This window comes from Vitis riparia, chromosome 17, assembly GCF_004353265.1.
Source record: "Vitis riparia cultivar Riparia Gloire de Montpellier isolate 1030 chromosome 17, EGFV_Vit.rip_1.0, whole genome shotgun sequence".
Classification (NCBI taxonomy): Eukaryota; Viridiplantae; Streptophyta; class Magnoliopsida; order Vitales; family Vitaceae; genus Vitis; species Vitis riparia.
The window spans coordinates 18,950,603-18,972,587 of record NC_048447.1 but is presented as its reverse complement, the minus strand read 5'-3'; the positions used below and the strand labels follow the sequence as shown (position 1 = coordinate 18,972,587).

General features: G+C 36.9%; 2 protein-coding genes across 4 annotated transcripts; one reads left to right on the top strand and one right to left on the bottom strand.

Moving 5' to 3' along the window:
- Positions 1-1,491: 1,491 nt before the first annotated feature.
- On the bottom strand, positions 1,492-20,853 carry LOC117904491 (polyubiquitin 9). Of its 3 annotated transcripts, none has more exons than XM_034817117.1 (6): positions 20,745-20,853; positions 11,708-11,775; positions 6,363-6,548; positions 6,107-6,146; positions 1,866-1,989; positions 1,492-1,767 (listed from the first exon to the last, which is right to left on the bottom strand). In XM_034817117.1, the coding sequence occupies exons 2-5, from the start codon at positions 11,708-11,710 to the stop codon at positions 1,907-1,909; spliced, it is 312 nt and encodes a 103-aa protein (XP_034673008.1). In that variant the 5' UTR covers positions 11,711-11,775; positions 20,745-20,853; the 3' UTR covers positions 1,492-1,767; positions 1,866-1,906. The 3 variants fall into 3 exon arrangements, with proteins under 3 accessions (XP_034673008.1, XP_034673009.1, XP_034673010.1); XM_034817118.1 differs by having other exon boundaries at positions 1,492-1,764; XM_034817119.1 differs by having other exon boundaries at positions 11,708-11,761; positions 20,745-20,850.
- Positions 15,231-17,153, top strand: LOC117904490. Its single transcript, XM_034817116.1, has 2 exons — positions 15,231-16,438; positions 16,741-17,153. The coding sequence occupies exons 1-2, from the start codon at positions 15,481-15,483 to the stop codon at positions 16,767-16,769; spliced, it is 987 nt and encodes a 328-aa protein (XP_034673007.1). The 5' UTR covers positions 15,231-15,480; the 3' UTR covers positions 16,770-17,153.
- Positions 20,854-21,985: the final 1,132 nt, after the last annotated feature.

Genomic DNA, 21,985 nt, shown 5'->3' with positions numbered 1-21,985 from the left:
TCATAGTAATTTTATATGTAACTCCTATTAAATACTTAAAAGAGAATTTATATAATATTAATTTTATTAACTAACAGTCCACCTGTCACATCTACTTTTGGTAACATGTGTAAACATGTGGAAGGAAGATAAGGCATGTGAAAGGCAAGCCTAATTAGATAAGAAGGGTAGTTGGGTCCACCGTCCACGGGTGATTGGTCCCCCGTTTTAATTATTCAAACAATAAATGATTTGTCCGTCCACTTGCCAGCTTTTTCACTTCACCATTCTCTGATTTTATATTTTTATATTATTATAATAATAATAATAACTCTTGCTGGGGCGACACGTTCTCTTTCCATATTTAAAAATTTTAAATCTTTTCATTCTTTATTTGGAAATTTAGAATCTTTATCAACCTTTTCATTTAATTTTTAATTGGAAAATTCAGAATCTACATGATGATGTGTATGCTTACGTCAACCTATATTATTACTATAATCGGACAACATGGCATGGTCCCAAGTTCCAAACCACAACTTCAAACTAGATTTTTTTATTTATGATAGTGATAGACCACCAGACGAGCTTTAATTTTACTACATTTATGATTGAAATTAATCAAAATTAAAAGTTTTCCCCTCCATATATTTTTATCATTCCTTGTAATATAATCTTCTTTAAATATCTTTCTAGGTGTTTGTCTTTAAAAGACAAACTTTAAGCACACCTGAGCTCAAGGTCCCACCACTCCCTAGTTATAGTGTCTTATGTGCCAAGATATGCGTTTACCTTGTCGAAAAGGCACACCTTATAGAAACGACCTGCCCTATTTTCATCTTTATTTATTTATTTATTTTTATCACGATAGAGGAATTTATATATATATATATATATATATATATATATATATATATATATATATATATATATATATATATATATATATATATTTCAATAAAAATTACAACTAACTTTTCTTGGAAACAGACCCCAACCTTACGGGCAAAAAAAAAAAAAAAAATTCCATCACCAAGCTCCCATGGGGATCCAAAAATATAATGGCACCACATGACTGAACATTCAAGTAAATCTCAGGAGCAATGACTGAGGCTGCAAATAGGGTTAAGTTTGTTGCTTGGGCTTCACGCGATGGAGTGGCCATGGATTTGTTTGCTATGCAGGAATCTGAATGAAGATAAGATGAGAATAAAAATGAATCATAATATCTTCCAATGTTCCAAACATGCCCATTATAGCAAAAGTAATCGACAAGCTAGGAAAGAGTAGTAACAGCTTCACCTTGAACACGCACTAATACCCATGTTTGAATGCTTCCAGGGTTCAATTCCCATACAAGGATCCAGGGCCTCCTGGTGCTGCCCAGATCAATACTACTTTTAACTTTTCCTTTTCCAGAATGATTATAAAGGTCTGAGGATTCGTTTGAAAAATTTTCCAAATAAAAGAGGCACGACGTTTTGGTAAGTTGTAGTGAAGGAAACAAGTCTATGAAAATGATAGTTCAGCATGCTAGCTAGCTCCTTTATTTATTGAATGGATGTTCAGCTCAGAGTATTCATCGACAAAGTTTCAACCCATATCCTGACCTCTCAGTCTACTTCATACCAAAAGAAACAAAATATAACAAAAGCACAAACCAATCCAAGTTCAAGAGTCATGTTCAGGAAAAGTTATGATTCATACATGAGAAGGTTTTAGCTAATTTCAGAATGTTGAGAATGGAAGTCCTCATCAACTTCATACACGAACAACTTGCTTTAGCTGCTGCAACAAGAAAATAGCCTTGTTTAAAGAGGACTCCAGAAGGGGACAATGGATGTGAAATAACAACCATATGTATGGACAATGGGTAATGGGCATACATTGTATACTGAAACTGAGTTGTTTCAGGCGATTTCCCGGCTTACCAACTGCCATCTGGATCACGAGACTGATAGAAATCATCATTTGGCCGCACAATGTTGACATCCTCAAATTCATTGTCATCTGGAAGCAAGATAAAGGGTCTTAGAATCTTGGTCAAAAAATGCACAACAAAAGTCAGGAATATGAGACCGTCTATGTTCATCATGATTGAAAACTAAAATTTTCATAATACTGGAGAAATTTAATTCATCCTGATTGCTTACCCAGAAAATAATCCCATTTCCAGCTGGGAACAGGAGATGGAGAGTGGGTTTTCAAACAGTAAATGAAAATTTTCAATTTATTGATTTGGTCATTAGGGACATTCCCCATGAAACAAGTCAGAATAAAGCCAAGGTTTCAGTATTTTTGAAGAAACTGCAAAACGGACACAATCTAAATGGATCACCTACTTGACAGTCTTGACTAATATGTTTCACTATTGATTAGTGATGTTTACAATTTTCTCCAAATATGTCATTTCACCTTTTATTAATCCTTTTGCCTATTCCTGGACATCTTTTCACAATGTAGGTATCGGTTTTGAAATAAAAACACAAGAATTAATAGAATCATAGGGCCTGTTGGGATCTATTCTTGAGAACAGTTTTCTGTCTCTGGAGACAAAAACATAAACTGCTCATGAATAAATCACAAGTAAATAAATAAAAACTCTAAGTGTGCTAGGAGAATATAAAAATAGGGAACAGTCTAAAAACCTGTTTGCTTGAGCATTTTCAGAAAATTGTTAGTTGAAAGGCAGTTAGAGGAATCTATTCTTGAGTGCTGGTATTACAGATGGGAACAAAACATGCCACTAAATTACAGTGATTAAAACTTGAAATGAGAAAAGTTAACCAAGTTCTACACAATTGTCACCAATAAAACAACCACACCCATGCCCTCCTCACCTCCACCCTGAAACACTGATCAAAGACGTACAAAACATACATGCATAAAATAAGAAACCAAAAGGAAAAGAAAAGAAAAGCAAAACATAAAGGCAACCACACCAAGTGCACATTTGCATATTGATTAGTGCTTCTAGTAACTTCAAACTTTTACCATAATAATATTTATTAGGAGAAAAACAGTCACTTAGAACTTACAATTATAGTTAAAGCCTAAGAAGATTTAATTTTTGGACTTTTTTTCCCAAAAATCCCATGAAATAAGTAAATACGAAGAAGGATGAAAAATCCTTCACTTGTAACACAACCACTACATAACTACTCTAGAGTCAACTAAAAGTGGATGCAATTATAAACTCAAATACTCCGGATGTAGAAAACCCCCTACATTGGCTCCCTGTTATGCTAACATATCGACCATATAATTAGCTAAGTAAAGAATCTAATAAAAGGAAAACCCCAACTCTAAAATAATATCCAAAATTTGGTGAAGCCAATTATCAAATTTCCACAAGCCTCTTTCCTTCTTGTTCACCTAAGATAGGACTACAACAAAATCTCCCTATACTAGAAGACTGGATAGACCCACAGCTTTAGCAAAGTTTTAGGCCTTCAAGGAAGGCCAGTATTATCTCCACCCTAATGGATAGACTCCCTCTAGCATGTTTAGGGAATATTCTCTCACTAGTCTTTCATGATGATCCATGAGCCTTCCACCAATTCCTAACAGTCCAAGGTTACCTAAGGGACACCCATCAAAATTCAACTTGATGGAGGAGTCGTCCATATAGGGACTATCTCCTCAACTAACCTAGTTGATTTCACTTGTATCGTCGTGATGGTGTCTTGAATTCCATCCCTCTTATTGGTCCTACATCAATTTATGTTCCCAGCTAGTCCATGTGGGACCTCACATTCTACAATTTCATCATGCTTGTATAATAGAAATTCCTCACTTTAGTCCATGGGATGACTGAATCCATCAAATTTGTCCACAACCACCCTCTATTTGCTAGTAATCTGGAGTTGTGAATGATATCCACATCATCCAATCCAATTGAGTGGCTTTCTCGATTATAGTTTTCTATGTTACATGGACACCTTAAAGCATAGGAAGTATCCATGCCAAACATAACAGGACAGGGCTTTGGTAAAGGATATTGTTGCCTACATGCCTATCAGTAAGATTTGTAACCAATAGGTCTGCCCAGAGAAGAAAAAATAGGAACAAGTTCCTAGTTCATGTAAGTAAACTTAGACTCGATGAATATTCTTTGTCAAACATTTTAATTTGGCCTACGGGATAGATTTAGAAAAAATTGGAAATCTGGTTATTTAAAGAGTCTCCATGCCTTAAGATATGGGAATCAATGAATGTGACCCAGACCCCAAGGCCCAGAACTTATACAACACCGATCACTTTCCCCCTGCTCTGTGTAATACAAATATCTTCACAGTTCAAACATGGATGGAGTTCAATTGAAAAATAAGTTTAAAACCTTGGGTGGACAAGCATCTTTGCAAATACAAAATTTACATTACTAGATATTGATTATAATTAAAGGATAATCCTTTAATTATAAGTTCATACACTGGAACCACTGCTTACTGGTTGCAAGTTGACAACGTCCAGTCTGTTTTATAACACCTTATCCAGGGTCCAAGAATAGCAAATTACTACCCACTACAACAGGCAGCTTCTTTTTGTTATTAGTCAGATTTGCAGGCTAATTCAGGATGGCCCTCATAAACAGGATTAAGATCCTAAGGCATCCTAAGACAACCTAAGATAAATGTTCAAAAGGGAAGAACTGTGTCCACCAGGCTCCCAGATATTCAAGGAACCTTTTTAACAACTGAAACTATAATGACTTCAAGAGCATGATAACACGGTTCAATTGGTGGTTCTTTCATTCTATTTGCCACAAGAATCTACAATGCTTCCAAAACCCTAATTCAAATTTCAACCTGAAGAGGTCCAAGCAACTCCACAGGAAACTGCCTCCTATTGGTTCAGTAAAACTTAGCACTATCAATTGTTTGAACCTTCCTCAGGAAAATGATAACCATTGATAAGGCTTGGGATTTCATTGGAACAGGAAATATGGTGTGGAAACCTGTAAGAAAGGATAATATTCAAGCATTAAAGCAGACTAATGGGATATCAAAAATAGCTTTTGGATTGCAAGTGGAAGGAGAAGCCTACATAATATCATAGAAATAGAAGGCAAGGAGAAATCAATTTCATTAAGCAAAACCTTATTTACCAATTTAGAAAATAGGAATCAAAATAGAAATGAAAATGGATAGAACATGGGGAACCTAAAGATAAATATGCGAAACCATAATAAAATAGATAGATGGAACATGCAACAGAAATCTAAATGTTAAAGACAAAAATATTGGACCAAACATTTCAAAAAGGTTCTACCAAGGATAACAGTGTTACCTGACTACCTGCAAAATGTAGTTGTGAGATTTCTTAAATGTTTTGCAAGTCTGCAAACAGCTAATAAAATTTTTTTGGGAGTTTGCCTATTATAGCTTCCAAAGTAATTTCATGGAAAGGATTACCCCTAGGGAAAAGAGCACAGTAAAACGAAGCAGAAACTTCAAAGAATCGGGATTGCTCCAATGGAAGATTATAGGATACTACTGAAAAAAGCCTTATTTTCTTAGGTACTGCATGTACTTAGAGGAGACTGTTTATTTCAGAGTTTACGGCTAATAACAGAAGTGAGCAGATCCCACAATGTGATTGTACAGCAGGTGCTCTGATGAAGCTAAAACCTCTTTTCTTCACTTATCTCAAAGGTGTTGCCCTAGCATATTGTTTTGTTTCTATCCTTCATCAACAAGAATGAAAATAGGAGAAAATAGAATTAAAGAAACAAAGAAGACAACTAGGGCCTCAAGGAGGCACATCAAGTTCAGCAACACCAAAAAGAGATCTGGAACATCAAAACCATGTTCTCTACCAAATGGATAGAATTCGAATAAATTATGATCCCTCATAAAATGTGCAACAACAAAAGGATGTCCGTTACCCCTTGATATAGTATCTGAATAGAATACAATTCTTTGTACATCAATCCAACTTCTTTCCCTCCCCTTACAAGATCAGAATAGTTCATATTGAACATCATACAAGTCAAATGAGCTACCACCTTTAGTCAAATCAGTCAACTTATAAACCAAGACATTAAATATGCATATGCCAGTTAGTATGGAAATAACACATATTAATGTGAGACAGAATTAGAAAACAGGTAGGCAAAATAACAGACCTTTTCTTAATGTCAGTGCCACAACAGCATCATTTTCGACCTGAAAAGATTCGGAAGGTTTATTGACAATGTTATCACAAATTTAAGCCTCAAATATTCCTTAAAAATATAGGTACATCCGTAGGAAATTTTTAATCCAAACAAAACATAACTTTTTTTATTAAAATTAAGAACTGAGGATTGCTACTTCCCCAGTACATAATAAGAGGAAAAAAAAAACTATCAAATGAAGGGCATGGAGTCATCAAATTGGTACCTTCTGATCTGCCAACGTTTTGGAATCATCTAATATTTCCCCAGTTCCTACTAAGATCAAACGCTGATCATTGATTGGTTGATCAATGAGGGTGTGCAATTTCTGCTTAACATCTAGAATTGTCTCAGTTGGATCACACTGCAGAAAGTAGGTTGTCTTACTGCGTTTAACACGAATATACATAGCCTGCACAAAAATTGCAATCTAGATTACTTCAAAGGACAAAGAAATACCATATCATCTAACTTTATGTGGAGCAAGACCTAAAAATGCATATGATGCTTTTATATCTTGGATTGCTTTAATAAATGTAGCCTATTATAGACATCTCTAAACATCTTGGATTGCTTTAATTAAATGTTGCATAGTATCTAACTTTATGCAGAGCAATACTTCTTTCTATCTAACTTTATGTGAAATGCCACAACCATTTTCCAATGAAGCTTTCAAACATTTAGATGTTAGAAGAAAACCTACTACATGTCATTGTTTAGAATTACATCAGAGGTGGCTTCTCAAATTGTGAAAATTCAAGGAGATTTTTTGTGGTCAGGAATCAGTGAAGGCAGGAGAGACCACCTACTCCTGTTAAGATCAGGTTTACAGACCTAATTCTGAGAGGGGCTTAGGTTTTGGGAGAGTTTGTTAGGGAATAAAACCTTATTGGAAAATGGTTGAGGCAGTTCCATAAAGAACTTCCCCCAAACCTAAGCCCCTCTCGAGCTTAGGCCCTTAAACTTGGTCTTAACAGGACTAGGTGGTCTCTCCAACCTTAACTGAATCCTGACCACAAAGAGAATCTCTTTGAATTTCAAGTTTTGAGAAGCCACCTCCGACATAATTTTGAACAATGACAATAGTAGGTAGTAAAATCAGTTAAATGGACTTGAATTAAGGTGATTCCACCTTGTCAAATAGGCTTTCTTCCAACATCTTAATGATTGAAGAATTCAGCACTAGCGGATCCCAAAGAAGACTCACCCTTAGGTTCCCTCTAAGTGTGTCAAATTAATATTTGTACCAACAAAGGTGCTTTCATCCATATTGATCTAAGCCCAGACACCATCCTAGAAAGTTTAAAAATTAGCTCAAGGTTGTGAATGCACGGTCCATTTGTAGAGAAGAAAAAAATGGCGTCATCTACAAACTAGAGGTGAGACGCCCCACCTGTCTCTGCCAACCTGAAAGCCCTCTATTAGACAAAAATCACAAATTTGGATATCAATATGCTAAGCATATATACCATAAGAGCGAACAAAAATGCTGAAAGAGGGTCACATAGGCGAACTCCTCCGGAGGCACCAAACCAACTTTTGGTATTTCCAAAGAACAATGCAGAACTAATAGGAATAAAAACTTTGCATGCACCTCCTTTATCCGAGACCTTTCTTGCAAAGGGTATAATCCAAGAAGTTCCCATAAACATAGTCACAAACCTTTTCAAAATCCACTTTGAAGACCACTGCTACTCCCTCCCTTAATCTCCGGTTTTCACCAACAATTTTATTTCCTAACAGTACAACATCAAGAATATATCCACCATGAATAAAGGCAGCTTCCTAAGAAGGAGAGATACTCTCAGGAATCACAAAGCTAAGGCTCAGAAGGAACCTTCACAAATGATGTTATGAAGGCCTGACATCAGGAAAATGGGTCTAAAGTTTATTACCACAAGATTACTCATATTTTCTGGGACAAGCTCCAAGAAAGTTGAGTAGGTACTCTGATTGATTATCCCATTATTGTGAAACTCCTAAGCCTTCCATTTTCTAAAAATTTCCATTTCTAGAAATCTATTTTTTAAAAGCTTGTGTTTTCCAAAGTTTCTATTTTCTAATTCCTATTTTCTACAGGTTCAATTTTCTAGAAAGTTTTTGTTTTCTAAATGTTTATACTTTCTAAAAACTTCTAGTTTTTAAAAAAGTTTATGCTTTTTTCTTAAATGGAAGGTTGAATAATTTTAGAAAAGAATTAAGAATCATAATAAGTTGCCATTAGATTAGATTTCTTTTTCTATAGTTTATTGAGTATTTTAGGTTTTTTAAAGCCTTTAAATCAGCTAGTTGATGCAACCAAGAGGGACAATGAATATGATTTTTTATTTTTTGGGTCCATGCTTTGCAACTTGTAAAGGAGCAACTGCATGGTTCCTCTTCTAGATGAGATTAATGAAAGTTTCTCATGAGACACTAAGGAGTTTCCTATCTTTTGTTCTCCATCTTCACTTTCCTTTTCTCACTTTCATTTATTTATTTTTCCCTGCTGCTATAATCTTAATTCCTCTATTCCTCTCTATAAATCCCCCTCCTTAAATCCCTGAAAGAGTGAAAGCCTTACCTACCTCATTTGATTGTAAACAACCATCTAAGGTTGTCCTAAATGATGAATTTAACAATGGGTCTTCTTCCAATTCAAGAGCATCCACAAGGTTTGAAGGCTTAGAAGACTATACCTCATCTATCTCTAATTGAGGAAATCTTTTTGCCCCCATAGAGCACTCTCCCTTTTCCAACTTGATGATTCTTTAGAGTTGGGTCTTTTCCCCAACAAGGAGTTGCCTGACAAGACAGAATTAAAGGAGCTGGTTTCCTCATCATCACCTTTCTTCATGTCAATACTTATTGCTTCAGCCTTTCTTCTTCCTTCTACAAGGGTAAGTGATCTTCGGCTTGAGTCTACTTCCTCAGCAAAAGTCCCTTGTGCCTTTGGAGTACTCCCCCCTATACTTCAATTCACTCTTGGCATCACTCTATCACAAAACTGAAATCGTCTAACCTCTGATGGAGCAAATTTTGTTGTCTAAGATCAAAGACTTGGAGCCCTTTTTGGCTCCTTGCTACATAATGGGAAAGTGGAGGAATTGGGGCATTGAAATTTAAGAAGCCCTAATGTTGAAAGTCATTTGTCAGTTGGATTAAATAAAAGGCCTAACCTCATGGGCTTTGCCAAGTCATGGTCCCTTGAATTATCTGGTCTAGCTTTGCTTGAGGCTTTTACTAAGGGCATTGATGCCCCTCAATTTGGAGGCAAGAGTCTTTCATCCCCCTAGGACATCTCTTCCTTCGGGAAATAATAAGGAGAGCTTTTTCTCCTTTGATGACAACACTGAGCATAGCAGAAATCTACCTGCATTGTTGCTGCAAAGGTCCAACTTGTAGCCCCTTTGCTTAAGGCTTTCACTAGGCTACCATCCCTTGGCTGAGCCAAAAGAGTTTGGCTACTCTACAATGTTAGGCTTAATGTCATTGGGCTTAGAAAATCTTCTTTAGTTGGTCCTTAGGCACAAAGTATGGCCCGTCACCCTGAAATGGATCTTGAGCACCTTTTTTGGGGCAAAAGGTCCATTGCCATCCTTGTTTAAATTTAGAAAATTAACCCCAGTTGGCTTACCCTAGTTGCAGGCTGTCCATGGTTATCCATACTTGTGCACCCTTCAACTTGTTTATAGAGTTTGCAGGTTTTCTGAGTTCTGCACTGCAACCCCAACCTCGTGCTAAGGGTAAGCTAAATGGTTTATCAGGTTGCTTTTGGAAATCTGAGTCAACTCATCCCTTCAACTTGTTTTTGATTCGTCTTTGGCCTCCAATACTTCTGAAATCAGCAGCAGGAAAAAAATTCCTCTACCATTCACCTTAATTGATGTCAATAAGATCTCCCCTTCATCAAATGTGACATATTGTGCAAGTACACATTTCAGTTAAGGCACCAAAGGATTTCAAAATGGCTTCAAAAGCTCCCATGTCCATAGATGGAAAGGTAAGCCTCTCAGCCTCTCAATTCAACCTAACCACTCTTCAAGTCAGATTCCTAATTGTATTTGTTCTTGAACATCACCTTCCCAAGCAAACTTTACTCTTTTTGAACCATAACCTCTCCCAGATTACTTGATTCCTTTGCTACGTTTGTTGATTTGATCCAATAAAAATGCCTTCCATGGCTGAAAAAGATAAATCACAAGAGACCTATTTATTCCTATAGCAACAGCTAGCCTATGATCAATTGTTTCCCACTCAAAAAACTGGTTTGGATTTCTTAAGATGATTGTCGTTCCCTCATAAAATGGCCTCTTCCTCCTTACTCTATTTTGTGTGGAATAGCGGCCTTCTTAAGCTAGTGTTTGGTAGAGGCCTTATCCAGTTCCTTCAAAAGGAATTGTAACCTCGTAAACACCAAAACAACTGAAAGGTCCAAGACAATCTTCATCACTTTCAAATTCAATCACTACTTTTAGGAAACCTGGTTGGTAGTTTAAGGTATTGCATTCCAACTTCAATTTACTTGGCTCTTACTAGTAGCAGCCTTAAACTTTATAGATTTGAAGAACCCTGTGAAATGGGACAATGTAAACTTAACCAACCACTACAATTTTCCCTTTCTGGGATTAAATTGAATGTGTTCTCTTTTTCAAAGACCATTACAAAATCTTCCTTCCCTATGTCACTGAGTCACAAGCATGTATCCAAACAGCCCCCATCTCTCACTGTAGAATCCAACCTCACAGCCACCAGCTGTCATTTTGTGAAGTTGGCCAACCGGCCAAAGAACTCCTTCTTTATCAAGCCTTAGAGTTTCAGGGTTCTTCTACCTCATTTAGTTAGCTGCAACCAAGAATCTCCAGTTCCATCTCCTTCCCTGATCTCAAAAATTTTTCTTACAGTGGCGTGCAGCTTGCTTTCCATCTCAGATCTCACATAATTGCAACTTTATCATTCGCAGTTTTAAAAAATAAGAAAGGATGTCACTTGTGAATTAACAAAGACACCACCAACAGCCTATGATATGTATCTATTACCATTTAACACAAACTATATCTTATCCTCTGCATATGCAGGCCAAAACAGAGTACGGAAATAACAGTGAAAGCTTCTTTTGTGTATTTACTTTGGTCGGAGACCAAATTGTGGATAAAAAGTGGTCCTTCGACCTTAATAGATTTTATAGATTGGGTAGGTTCGCAATGAGGGAGAAGGTTTTTTGTTTTTCCTTGTTGTTTTGGGTCCAATTGTAAGGGGGTGAGTGTCTCTATACTGTATTTCTGTGGGTCGCTATTTTAGCGCCTTTTCGTAATACAATTCTTTTGCTTATTGATCAAAAAAAAAAAAAAACAAGTAAGATAACAACCAATAACTCTGATATGCCTCCATAACCACTAAGATTATCTTGTTCTCTGCACGCAAACCAACACTTACCATTGAAATATTACCAAATGATTTCCTATTGTTACATTTTCATAAACTCATGTCTACCAAGATCCTAATTAACAGTTGGTCAGTTTGAAAATGTAAGTTTCAACAAAATTGAGAACTAAAAAGGGAAATCAAGGAATTAAAAGAATACAAACATACCATGTAGACTACGCGATAAAGACCCCAACTTCTGATGCTTCTTTTTGCTAGAGTCTGTCAAGCAATTCCTGCCAAAATGAATTAAAATAACATTCTGATTCACATAACTAAATAGTATCCTAAAATTCACTTACATCATAAAAGAATCCTAAAACAACTAGAGGGCAATCTCTTGAAAAGACTTAGGCCATACTTAATTGCCTAAATTTGGAATTAAGATTCAGGTTGGAAATCCCATATCAAATTCCAGTCTTAGGTTTAGTTGCTTTACATATCTATGGATTTGAAATTATTTAAATTCTAGCTAAGAACCTGAGATTCAGAAACCAAGAATCATCCAAGGGAAAATGTTCAAATGATTGATTCCCTTGAGTTCAACTTCTTCTCCAATGTGCTGCAACCCTCATGATCAACATTTTTCCATATGTTATAAGCATCACACATTTTACTCTCCTGATGTTCATAGACAAGTTTCTCTGGTTTCAACTAGTCTATTGATTAGCTCTCTTTCAATCATGCTGCAATTATTTTCTTTTCATAGAGATCATACTGATGAGCTTTTGTTAGTGAATTGCCTAAGGTTGCTCCTTAGTAGTGCAGAAATGGATTTGATTTGGAATTCCAATTCTGTTAAATTTGAAAACCAGTATTATAAGGAATTTAAATTTAATTCCAAATTGATTAGTACACAAAGCAACCAACCCCTGACTCAAATTTACGACCAGCAGTACCATGTCATGGCCTCAATCTCGTGCAGAGAGCCTAAGGCCACTAGTTTGAACATTAAAGCAAATGTCTCCTAGAGTAGAGCCAAGGCACAAAGCCAAGCCAACACTTATCTAAGGCAAGAAGGCCTCCTAGAGCCTACAAACAAAGCAAAACACAAGACGTACACCTGAAAAAAGACCAGACCAACCTAATGTACGTAAGGAATTTTAAATAATTTAATGAGCGATTAATGAATAACCTCACTGATTTGGAGATTGAAGACCTTGAAAGATTTATGTCCTCTCTCAATCGCACGCATTTGTCTTCAACTATCCCAGATGCAACAGCCTGGTCATTATCCTCCTTAGGTTTGTTCTCAATATAATCCTTGTTTGTGGTCTTGTCTCATCTATCAAATACAAGTCCCTTTTCTTCGACCAAAGTTGTATGGAAGTCTAAACCCATCTAAGGTTAAGGCCTTTGTTTGGCTAATGGCACATAAGAAGGCAAATACTAATAATCTGTTACAATTGAGAAGACCTTACAAATCCTCTAGCCCTAGCTGGTGCATTCTATGCATGGGGAGGGGAGAAACAATTTATCATCTTTTTTTACATTTTCAGACAATTTTGGGGTTATGGCACAATCTATTCAAACAAGCTACAAAGAATAGGGTTCCACCTAGGAGCATATATGATATGATGACACAATGACCATTTCATATAGGGTTTTAGGGAGTACCATTAGAAGCAAGATCCTTTGCCAAATCGCTTGTATCGCATTGATGTGGATTGCAAAGGGGGACATGACAGAGACACTATGGAATCTAATCCACTTTTATTCCTCTTTCTAAGCCTCTTGTATATCTACTTTAAAAGGCATTCCTCTCAATGTTGTTCAGCTTGATTGGTCCTCAATGTACAAAACAAAAGGATTTGAAAAGCAACGAAAGGAGTTTTGATTGGGTTTAAGGAGATACTATTGTACTTTCTTTTGGACTGATCCATATGGTTAGGTCTCCTTGTATAATGGAAGAGTTTAGCATTATTTTTTATCAACTTTTTGTAACTATGGGGAGGACTCCTTATCCTTTTTTCTTTTTCAGAAAGGCTTCCTTATCCTTCTCATGTACTTTTTATCCATATTTAATACATTTCTATTTATGATAAAAAAAAATTAATATTGCAAATTTGGACATGCAGTAATGCTTTTTTAATCAATTTTCCACAAAACTGGCAATCTAAATAGGAATTTTTCCACCCCAAATCCTTTCTAGAATTTGAACCCTCAAACTCTATTTAAGCAATAATTATCAAATCTATCAAAGATCAATATTCATGCAATTATCCACAAAGGGGAAAAAACTTGAAATAGCTAATACAACATAATTTACATAATAAAGAAGTAATTTTTTGGTTGGAAGTTTGCAATTATCATTATTATTGTATTATCATTTGTAGCATACAATGTGCATAAAGATATGCTTTGCCTTCAGAGCTTGCATGACCAACCATGATTAATAAAAACTTCCTTACACAACAGTTCATTTTATATAATAATATCCTAGAATTGTTACATCAATTTAGAGAATCAACTCAAGATCTTGAGCAACTACCTTCCAAATTAGCAGGTCAAAGATATGACTCAAACGGACACCTCCAACGATTTTAGATGATTCTTGCCCTTACTTAAAGATGTATCCATCACAAAGGTTCCTAATCCTAGATTTTAAATAAATCTAGCAAGATTAATGATAGAGTCACCTAAGCAAGTCCAAATTCATTGAAACTTGAAAGTTTTAATGGTAAAATCCCACTAAACTGGTTATCCTTTGCCAAACACATTCTTCTTCTTTTTTCTTTTGTTTTTTTCTTTTTCTTTTTCTTTTTTTGCTATCATTCAAGAGGGCAAACTAGCCTCTTCAAAGCAAAATCCCATTGAACTTTGTAACACCTTCCTCCTACTAATAGTGTCATTTCATGGTTTGGTCTCATTCTATCATTGTTAGCTGTACATATCTGTACATACCATAATGTGGTTGTTTCCTTAGGGATAACACCTTCCTAATCAGGTCTCTCAATTGTATATATATATATGTATTACTCCTCTGATAAATAATAGAAATTAAGAAGTACCTTGATTTGGTTACATGGTATCAGAGCCATTGGCTCAAAGTCTGGGAGGTGTCAAGATCGGCCGGTACCCGAAGTCCGGCGACCTGAAGCTGAACGCGTGAGAAGCAGGACGCATCAACTCACGCGCCGGCGCGTGGAGGAGCGTAGCAGCTTCTGTTGACCTCCGATCAGTTGCGTGGGTGTCGCAATCCCGTTCTCTGGCCAAGGATCAGTTGCGTGGGTGTCGCAATCCCGTTCTCTGGCCAAGGTGATCTCGCTCCGCTCTTGTTCTTTGAGATTCTGCCCTTGGGGTTCCGTGAATGAACCCTTTCCTGATCCCGATCTCTCTGGTTACTGCGAGTCACCGCTGCAATCCTCGAGAAAGAAAGAGAGAGATTTGTGGATGGTGTTGAGATTCTGCCATTGGGACGCGTCGATGGAGATTGGTCAGATTTTTCACCTTCGCCGGAACCTTGCCCCTCGATCCACCCTGCCCCTCGATCCACCTTCCTGAGACGCCTTCTTCTCAGATGCGCGACCCAGCCATCACGAGTTTAGGGAAAATCAAACCTCACTGCTCTCTTAATTTCTTCTTCCAGGATTCGAACCCCGGTCTCAGATCCCGACACCCTCTCACGCTTTCTCTTTGACGCTGATCACCGGCGTTCCTCCTGCTCCGCCGCAACCCTAGATTTGCACTTTGCTCCGAATCTGGCCGGCTGTTCCCTGTACATCACAGTCGCCGGAAACCGACGGTTGTGATTCTCCTTCCGCCCACCTTGGCAGCCACGACAGCAATCCATTTTGTCAAGGGGTTTTATAGTTGCTTTTGACGCAATCTTTGACGCTTTTGCCCCTTTGTGTAAGAAAGGTACTTGTCTCTTTCTTCTTGCTGTGTGGTGAATTGTAATTTCTGGTCTGGGCTGATTACTTTGGAGATTGAATTTTATCATGGAAGAGAATAAGCATTCTGTTGCTGATATAGTGCCCATTGTGTCAAAAATAACTGAACACAAATTAAATGGGTCTAATTATATTGAATGGAGCAAGACTATCAAAATTTATCTGAGAAGTGTTGCTAAAGATGATCACTTGACTGAGGAACCTCCTACTGATATCACTAGAAAACTTTGGTTGCAAGATGATGCACGGTTATTTCTGCAGATGAAAAACTCTATTAATAGTGATATTGTTGGTCTGCTGAGCCATTGCGAATTTGTTAAGGAGCTAATGGATTATCTTGATTTTCTGTATTCTGGAAAAGGAAATGTCTCTCGGATGTATGATGTATGGAATGCCTTCCATTGTCCTGAAAAGGGAGCTAAATCCCTCACTGCATATTTTATGGACTTCAAGAAGGTATATGAGGAATTGAATGCACTTATGCCTTTTAGTCCGGATGTTAGAGTCCAACAAGCTCAACGGGAACAGATGGCTGTTATGAGCTTCTTATCCGGTCTCCCATCTGAGTTTGAGACTGCCAAATCTCAGATTCTTTCTGGTTCTGACATTGGTTCCCTTCAGGAAGTTTTCAGTAGAGTTCTACGAACTGAGAATGTCTCATCTTCTCAGCACACCAATGTTCTTGTTGCCAAAGGAGGAAATGCAGAAAATACAAGAAGGGTGAATAATAAGGGCGGAAACAGGGCATTCGAAAATCGTGGCAATGATTCAAGTACTATTGTGTGTTTTTACTGCCATGAGGCTGGCCATACCAAGAGAAACTGCAGGAAATTGCAAAATCGAAATCGGAGAATTCAAACTGCCAATGTTGCTACATCTGATACTGCTACGTTTTCAGACTCCTCAGACAAGATCATCACTATGACAGCAGAAGAGTTTGCCAAATATTCACAGTATCAAGACACACTGAAAGCATCTACTCCTGTTAGTGCTCTGGCAGAGTCAGGTAAAACATGTCTTGTCTCCTCCTCAAACAAATGGATAATTGATTCAGGTGCCACAGATCATATGACAGGTAATCATAAAACTTTCTCTACCTTCAGAACACATTCTGCTCCCCCTGTTACTGTTGCTGATGGTTCTACCTATGAGATTAAAGGGTCTGGGACTGTGAAACCAACATCTTCTATTACGTTATCGTCTGTGTTAAACTTACCAAATTTGGCCTTTAACCTAATCTCTGTCAGTAAACTTACCAAAAATCTGAATTGTAGTATCTCATTTTTCCCTGATCATTGTGTGTTTCAGGATCTTATGACGAACCGGACATTTGGTAAAGGACATGTATCTGATGGGCTCTATATTCTTGACGAGTGGGTACCTCGACCAGTTGCGTGTGTTAGTACTGCCTCTCCTGTTGAAGCTCATTGTCGGTTAGGACATCCTTCTCTATCGGTGTTGAAGAAATTATGTCCTCAGTTTGATACTTTACCTTCATTAGATTGTGAGGCGTGTCATTTTGCGAAGCATCATCGTAGTTCTTTAGGCCCAAGGATTAATAAACGGGCTGAGTCTTTGTTTGAGTTAGTACATTCTGATGTTTGGGGTCCGTGCCCTGTTACTTCTCAAACTGGGTTTCGATATTTTGTTACCTTTGTGGATGATTTTTCTCGAATGACTTGGATTTATTTTATGAAGAATCGTTCAGAAGTGTTTTCCCATTTTTGTGCTTTCTCTGCTGAGATTAAAACCCAATATGATGTGTCTGTGAAAATATTAAGAAGCGATAATGGAAAAGAATATGTGTCTAACTCATTTCAGAATTACCTGAGTCACCATGGATTCTTCATCAAACATCATGTGTTGATACTCCTTCTCAAATGGGGTTGCTGAAAGAAAAAACAGGCATTTACTTGAGACAGCTCGTGCACTCATGTTCCAGATGAAGGTTCCGAAACAGTTTTGGGCTGATGCCGTTTCCACAGCTTGCTTTCTGATCAACCGTATGCCCACTGTAGTGCTTAAAGGTGATATTCCGTACAAAGTAATACATCCACAGAAATCACCTTTTCCCCTTGAACCAAGAATTTTTGGATGTACATGCTATGTTAGAGATACAAGGCCTTTTGTTACTAAACTTGATCCTAAGGCGTTACGGTGTGTTTTCTTGGGGTACTCAAGACTGCAAAAGGCTATAGATGTTTCTCGCCTGATCTCAATAAGTATCTAATTTCAACGGATGTTGTGTTTTCCGAAGACACATCCTTCTTCTCTTCACCCACAAGTTCCGCAAGTGAGGAGGATGAAGAATGGCTCGTGTATCAAGTGGTTCATTCAAAACCAATTGCTGGACAATCAAGTGTGGTTGATTCTGATGCGTCTCTTGCTCATTTGGGTCCTGTTGTTACTATTCCTCCTGCTCCAGACAAACCACCCATTGTCCAGGTGTACTCTCGGCGCCCAGTGACAACAGATACATGTCCTGCACCAGCTCCTTCGTCATCTGATCCTTCCAGTGATCTCGACCTTCCTATTAGCCTTCGAAAAGGTAAGCGACACTGCAAATCTATCTATTCCATTGCTAACTTTGTGTCTTATGATCACCTGTCAACTTCCTCAAGTGTCCTTGTAGCCTCTATAGATTCTATTTCAGTCCCTAAAACTGTTACAGAGGCCCTGATCATCCTGGGTGGAAGAATGCAATGCTTGAAGAAATCTGTGCATTGGAGGATAATCATACATGGAAACTTGTTGATTTGCCTCCAGGAAAGAAAGTTGTTGGCTGTAAGTGGGTCTTTGCGGTAAAAGTTAATCCTGATGGCTCTGTGGCACGACTGAAAGCCAGACTTGTAGCTAGAGGATATGCTCAGACATATGGAGTAGACTATTCTGATACTTCTCTCCTGTTGCCAAACTCAATTCAGTTCGACTATTTATTTCTATTGCTGCTTCCCAACAGTGGATGATACATCAGTTAGACATCAAGAATGCTTTTCTTCATGGTGATCTAGAGGAAGAGGTCTATCTGGAGCAACCTCCTGGGTTTGTTGCTCAGGGGAGTATGGGAAGGTTTGTTGTCTGAAAAAAGCTCTCTATGGATTGAAGCAGAGTCCCCGTGCTTGGTTTGGAAAATTCAGTAAGGAGATTCAAGCATTTGGCATGAACAAGAGTGAGAAAGATCACTCCGTTTTCTACAAGAAAACAGTTGCTGGTATCATACTTCTTGTGGTCTATGTCGATGATATAGTTATTACAGGAAATGATCATGCAGGAATCTCTGATCTTAAGACATTCATGCATTCCAAGTTTCATACAAAGGACTTGGGTGAACTGAAGTATTTCCTGGGAATAGAAGTATCAAGGAGCAAGAAAGGGATGTTCTTATCACAGAGGAAGTATGTGCTTGATCTGCTTAAAGAGACCGGTAAGATAGAAGCAAAGCCATGTACTACCCCGATGGTGCCTAATGTACAACTTATGCCAGATGATGGAGATCCCTTCTACAACCCTGAAAGGTATCGGAGAGTGGTTGGGAAGCTAAATTATCTCACCGTGACGCGACCAGATATTGCATATGCAGTAAGTGTTGTTAGTCAGTTCACATCTGCGCCTACAATAAAGCATTGGGCGGCTTTAGAGCAGATTTTGTGCTATCTAAAGAAGGCTCCTGGTCTAGGCATACTATATAGTAGTCAGGGACACACTCGTATTGAGTGTTTTTCTGATGCGGATTGGGCAGGTTCTAAGTTTGATAGAAGATCCACTACAGGTTATTGTGTGTTCTTCGGCGGGAATCTAGTGGCTTGGAAAAGTAAGAAGCAGAGTGTTGTATCCCGTTCGAGTGCAGAATCTGAGTATAGGGCCATGGCACAGGCTACTTGTGAAATCATATGGATACATCAACTCTTATGTGAAGTGGGATTGAAGTGCACAATGCCAGCAAAGCTTTGGTGTGACAATCAAGCCGCTCTTCATATTGCTGCGAACCCAGTCTATCATGAAAGAACCAAACACATTGAAGTTGATTGTCACTTCATTCGTGAAAAGATTGAGGAAAATCTAATCTCTACTGGCTATGTGAAGACTGGAGAGCAACTTGGGGATATTTTTACAAAAGCTTTAAATGGAACTCGAGTTGAGTACTTTTGTAACAAGCTGGGCATGATCAACATCTATGCTCCAGCTTGAGGGGGAGTGTTAGCTGTACATATCTGTACATACCATAATGTGGTTGTTTCCTTAGGGATAACACCTTCCTAATCAGGTCTCTCAATTGTATATATATATATGTATTACTCCTCTGATAAATAATAGAAATTAAGAAGTACCTTGATTTGGTTACAATCATCAACCCAAAGACCACCACGACCATATGGTCAGTCTTAAAACAAATTCCAACTCTGACATACCCCTAGTATAACAAATATCAACCATAGAAATGCAAGCACTAAGTGATAAAGAGCTACGCTTCAATCATGATGCAGTCCTTAACCCTCGCCCACCTAGTGCTACTAGGTGGTGATTGCTAGAATTCCAATGCCACTTGGCAAGTAGGCAACAACATTCACAGCCACTTCCTTGATTCCTAGGTTCATCGACAAGCCATTTGTGAAGTAGAGAATCTTGGATATTAGAATCATCACCATATAATTCTAGGACACACTGTTCACACAACCAACCATGATTGAGGAAATCTCTTCCTTACGTAGCTGGCACATATCATAATCTTTAGTTTTATGTAATTACATTCACTATTGCGAGATTGGATCAAAAAATAAACGCAAGAACTTGTGAATCTACCTTCCACATAAGAAGATGAAGCCTATGAATTAGAAGGAACAAATCCAATGTTTTAGATGACATTTTACTTTACTTAAAGATACATCCAACCCCATCAGAGGGCAACATAGTTTTTGAATAACTATTGATCCTTGGCAGATGATTCCCAATCAAAAACATCTTACTTCTCTCGTCCCAAAATTTTTTTTTTCCTAATTTTCTGCATAACGAACATTCAGTAGTTTAATGAATAATTTCATTAAATAATTCCAGAAGAAAAATAAATAAACATACCATAATAAAAAAACGCCATAACCCAAAAGACCCCCAAAAAAACCAGGAAAAAAAGCTCAGAAACATAATTTAGCATCAAACAAAGAACTCCAAAACCGTATCCCATGAAAAAATCCAGAGTTTGTAAATTCAAAAAAAAAAAAACCGAAATGTATTAATCTCAGAGTTTGTAAGCAATTACACAAAAATTAAAATAAAATGGAGAAAGAGAAGCTGGAAGAAGTGTTGGAAGAGACTACCTGGTGGAAGAGATGGAGTTGTCGCTTTCTGGGAGAAACAGAAAGACGAGAGAACCGGTGTCGTTTTAGGACGAGAATTGGGGGGTTCTCACTTCTCACCTTTTAGCCAAATTTCGGGCTCAGTCGAAATTTAAGGGTGGTTTGTCGGTGGGCTCTAATAAAGAGCCTGATTGGTGGGCTAACATCCCTTTGCCCAAACCAAAAATCGTTGGGCTTTTACTAATATTTTGGGTTATAAAGCATGGCCCAGTTACAGGTTGGCCATGGCTGTCGAGACAAGCTTTTGAAAATCTGAGTCAACTCAGCCCTCCGAGCCTGAGACATTTTAAACCTATTAGAAAACTCGCCTCTATTTTAACTTTTAATTCTTTACTTAAAGATAAGAAAAATTAGAGAAATAATAGAAAAAAAATATATTAAGAGGGTGTTTGGTAAAACTTAATATTTATTAATTAATGACTTAAGTTGATTTTAAGTTAAATTATATTTGAATTGTTAATTTAAAACTTATTACTTAATTTTTATTTTAAATATTAAGATTGTTTAATAAAATTAACTTAAAATTAATTATAAATCATCAAATTATATAATTAAGATGTAAAAGATTATGTAGTAATAAAAAAAATCGTGAAGATAATTAAAACAAATAAATATAAAATAATAAAATAAAATTTTGAACTTAACAATAAATTAATTATTTTTACTTATTATTTAAATTTTTAACTTTAAATTATACCATTAAATTATTTTATTAAATATATTTAATTTACTTAATAACTTAAATTAAGTTATTAAATCACTTTAAATTATTAAATTAATTTACTAAACACTCGGAGCGAATTTATTTCCTATTTCCTCCCCCTCTTTTTTTAATAATTTCTTTTTTCTGTGCATCTTTTATTGCCATATGCAAGTCCTTTTCCTCATATTTTTCCAAAATTCAAAATGAGTCTCATATAAAAATCATTAGGCATGTGCCCCTCAAATAAAATGTTTTTTCACATTGCAAAACAAAACTCCGACTAATTTGATAACCATTTTTAAAAACAATTCTAAAAACTATTTTTTCATATTTTATAAAACAAAGATTTATTTTAAAACCCAAAATATTTTTGACATATTTTTTTCACATGATCTTTTTTTTTTTAAAACAATTCTCAAAAAACATTTGAAAACAACCCAAAAATATTTTTTGAAAACATAATATTTTTCCATTTTTTATTTTTTGAAGAAAAGAAAAC

Excerpts from the sequence above, each read along its gene's own strand:
- LOC117904490 (XM_034817116.1), top strand. The coding sequence starts at position 15,481 with ATGGAAGAGAATAAGCATTCTGTTGCTGATATAGTGCCCATTGTGTCA. Across the intron at positions 16,439-16,740 it reads TAGTGCTCTGGCAGAGTCAG|GATCTTATGACGAACCGGAC; the intron begins GTAAAACATGTC and ends TGTGTGTTTCAG.
- LOC117904491 (XM_034817117.1), bottom strand. Across the intron at positions 6,147-6,362 it reads AAACGTTGGCAGATCAGAAG|GTCGAAAATGATGCTGTTGT; the intron begins GTACCAATTTGA and ends GAATCTTTTCAG. Across the intron at positions 1,990-6,106 it reads GGCACTGACATTAAGAAAAG|ATGACAATGAATTTGAGGAT; the intron begins GTCTGTTATTTT and ends TCTTGCTTCCAG.